Below are 3221 nucleotides of genomic sequence, written 5' to 3' on the forward strand. Positions count from 1 at the left end.
AAGATGGCAGAGGGGGGAGCCTGGGCTGGCTGGGCTCTGTCAGGCAGGGACTCATTGTGATCTCTGGGGAGGGCCAGTGATGAGGGCAGGAGCAGGAGGTGGGTCATGAAGGGAAGGAGGCTTTGTGACCATCTGCTCTACAGTGAGGAGTGGGCACACTGCCCTCTAGGGACCTGTCCAGCGCAAAGACTGCAGGTGCCCTTTAGGTAAGTAAAAAACAAAATAATGCTCAGAGTAACACAAAAGTGGCTCGGAGGCTAGAAGAACCCCCCTCTATGCCAAGCAAAGCTATCCTCCAAATGGGTTTTCTAGTTTCATTTAACCCACTTTGCGCATCAGTGATCCCAGCAGAAATGGCATGCCCCTAAAAAGTATGCTCCTTTAGGAGGCAAGTCCACTTCTGCAGGGCCCTTAAGTCCTGCTCATTCTTGATTTGCTAAATCTCTAGAATCTTAGGAAACCTTCTCCTCTTCTCCAACGCTGTGATGGAGATATGTCTGGGAAGAAAGCAGAGGCTAAACACAAGGCTCCCTACTGGTAACGTGGGTCCTGCCAAGGGAAGGAGGGAAGCAAACAGCTCCTCGAAGCCTGGGAAGCAGACCAGCCAAGTGTGGTCCCGCCGGGCACTCAGCAGCCCATTGTTCTGAGACTATTCCCTCCCTGACTCTCTCCTTACTCTGTCCTGTGACCTGGCTCACCCCTTTGCCCTCTGCTCTTCTCACTCTGCGCCCGACCCTGTGCTAACTGTGGAAGACGCATAAGTGAACAACAGGCACTTGTTAAACAAACATTTATTGATATTCCCAATATGTTCCAGCCACTGTTTGAGAGGCTGAACAAGACACCGTTCTTGCCATAATGGAGCTCATTGGCTGTTGGGGTAGACAGAGAAATAATCAAAGAATCACAGGACTCAGGGATAAATAATATGATTGAGGAAGCCCAGAGTGCTGTGGGAACATAGGGAAGGGCCTCACACAGCCTAGAGGTCAGGGGAGGTATCTAGAAGGCGGTGACACATAATGCAGGGCCTCCCTGCAATTGAGGCAGGGACATAGGAGAGGCAGCTCTCGAGCACTCTGTTCACAGCTTGTCACCTGCAGGAACTCCAGGCGTTTGGAGGCGGTAGTAAGGGAAGAACAAAACAGCCAATGAGCCAAGTCAAAAGCGTCTAGAGCCTACAAGAATCCCCTGCAGCTCACTGAGTCTGCAGCTTCCCACCCCCACCCCAGACAACTCTCAAACTGGAGATCAGCTCTGACAGAAAGACTGTCCTTGGAGTCCAGGAAAAGCAACTTCCTATTTAGAGTTCGCTCATCTCAGGTCGTTTTTGTAGTAACTCGACAGGTGAACAAAAGTGACGTCACATGAGCGGGGCTTCATTCTCAGTGAGCAGAGGGCAGAATTCAAAAAGCTAGTAGCATGAAGACAAGGGCTGATCCTGGAAAAGGGGCCTGGAGGGCCTGGAGAGCTGGCTACACTTCCATCCCTGGAAAGGGCTTCAAGGTTTCCCACAACTTGGAGAATTGCTAAAAAAAAAAACAAAAAAACTGACCTTTCCATCCTAGGAGTTCTACAAAGAAGAATATAGGATGGACCCACAGCAGAAAAACCACACCTTCAGCTCTGAGTTTATTATATTGGGCTTTGGAGACCTTGCTGAATTGCAAATCCTTGTTTTTGGACTCTTTCTAATCATGCACCTTGTCACCCTAGCAGGGCACACAACTATTGTCCTCATCACCCTCATTGATTCCCGCCTCCAGACCCCCATGTATTTCTTCCTCCGGAACCTGTCCACCATTGAAATTGGTTATATACTGGTTATTGTCCCCAACATGCTGGCCAATTTCCTTTCCAGGAACCAGCGGATGTCCTTCCTGGGCTGCGCCCTGCAAATGCACCTCTTCATCGCCCTGGGTGGGGCAGAGTGCTTCCTCCTGACCGTGATGGCCTATGACCGCTTTGTGGCCATCTGCAACCCCCTGCGCTACGCTTTCATCATCACCAGGGCCCTGTGCCTGCAGATGCTGGCTCTGGCATGCAGCAGCGGCTTTGCACTCTCTCTCACTCTGACCACGCTGATCTTCCTCCTGCCCTTCTGCGGGTCCCATGAGATCAATCATTTCTTCTGTGACATCCCCGCTGTGCTATTCCTGGCCTGCTCAGACACACAAGCCAATGAGATCGCAGTCTTCCTCGTATGCATGCTCATCCTGCTGATGCCCTTCTTGCTGATCCTGCTCTCCTATGGGTTCATCATCACGGCCATCCTCAGAATCCACTCAGCGGAGGGCAGGAGCAAAGCTTTCTCCACCTGCGCAGGGCACCTGCTGGTCTCGCTTCTGCACTATGGCTGTGCGATATTCATCTACATTCGCCCCAAGTCATGCTACACCCCAGAACAGGACAAAATTGTGTCCTTAATCTACACCAACATAACCCCCATGCTGTACCCTCTGATCTATAGTCTGAGGAACAAGGAAGTGAAGGGTGCCGTCAGGAGACTCCTGGTGACGAAGCAGCAGCCCAAGGCAAGTTGAAGGGAGGTCAAGGCCCACCAGCCAGGCATCTCACTGTGCACCTCGTGGCTCCACGCCTCCCTTTTCTCACTGCCTCTTTTTCTGTGATCAGAACGACAGAAGGAATCCTAAGATTTTCTGAGATGCAGCAGTTCTCAGGCATTGACGGAGGTTTTACTGTCCCTTCATGAACAGTTCCATCCATCACCCACAGCACTGTCAGAGACGTGGACACGGACAGGCAGAGGGTCATTAGATGACCAGAACAAAACATTAAACCAGCCACTTCTGTGGCCAAAGAACTAGCAGAGATAGAAATACAAGGAACTCCCAGATCCAAAGTAGGTAGTCTGGATGAAAATGCAGAGCCAGCCCAGAAACTGAATTCCTGCACCATCAGAAAATGACCTAAAGATCACTTGAGACACACGAACGCAACCTGAAGCAGCAGCATTGTGGACTCCTCCCTCGACCCACGCACCATCCTCACTGAGGCATTTCAGGGTCTGCCCCACTTCTGCTTCTGGGCCAGCTGACCCCTCCTCATCCTTCAAATCTTGGTTAAAGGGCCACTTGCTCCCAGAAGCCTCACGTGCTTACACATCATCTAGCACTGAAATGGCTTGTCTCCCCGAATGGCCTAGACACTCCTTGAAGATGAGAACTATGATTAATCTCTGTCACCCCAGCACCTGGCAC

The 3221-nt window shown here is 51.3% G+C and overlaps 1 protein-coding gene across 1 annotated transcript; it reads left to right on the top strand.

Annotated features, from left to right (window-relative positions):
* Positions 1-1592: 1592 nt before the first annotated feature.
* On the top strand, positions 1593-2543 carry LOC138378376 (olfactory receptor 10V1-like). Its single transcript, XM_069463724.1, has one exon. The coding sequence runs from the start codon at positions 1593-1595 to the stop codon at positions 2541-2543; it is 951 nt and encodes a 316-aa protein (XP_069319825.1).
* Positions 2544-3221: the final 678 nt, after the last annotated feature.

This window comes from Eulemur rufifrons, chromosome 30, assembly GCF_041146395.1.
Source record: "Eulemur rufifrons isolate Redbay chromosome 30, OSU_ERuf_1, whole genome shotgun sequence".
NCBI lineage: Eukaryota > Metazoa > Chordata > Mammalia > Primates > Lemuridae > Eulemur > Eulemur rufifrons.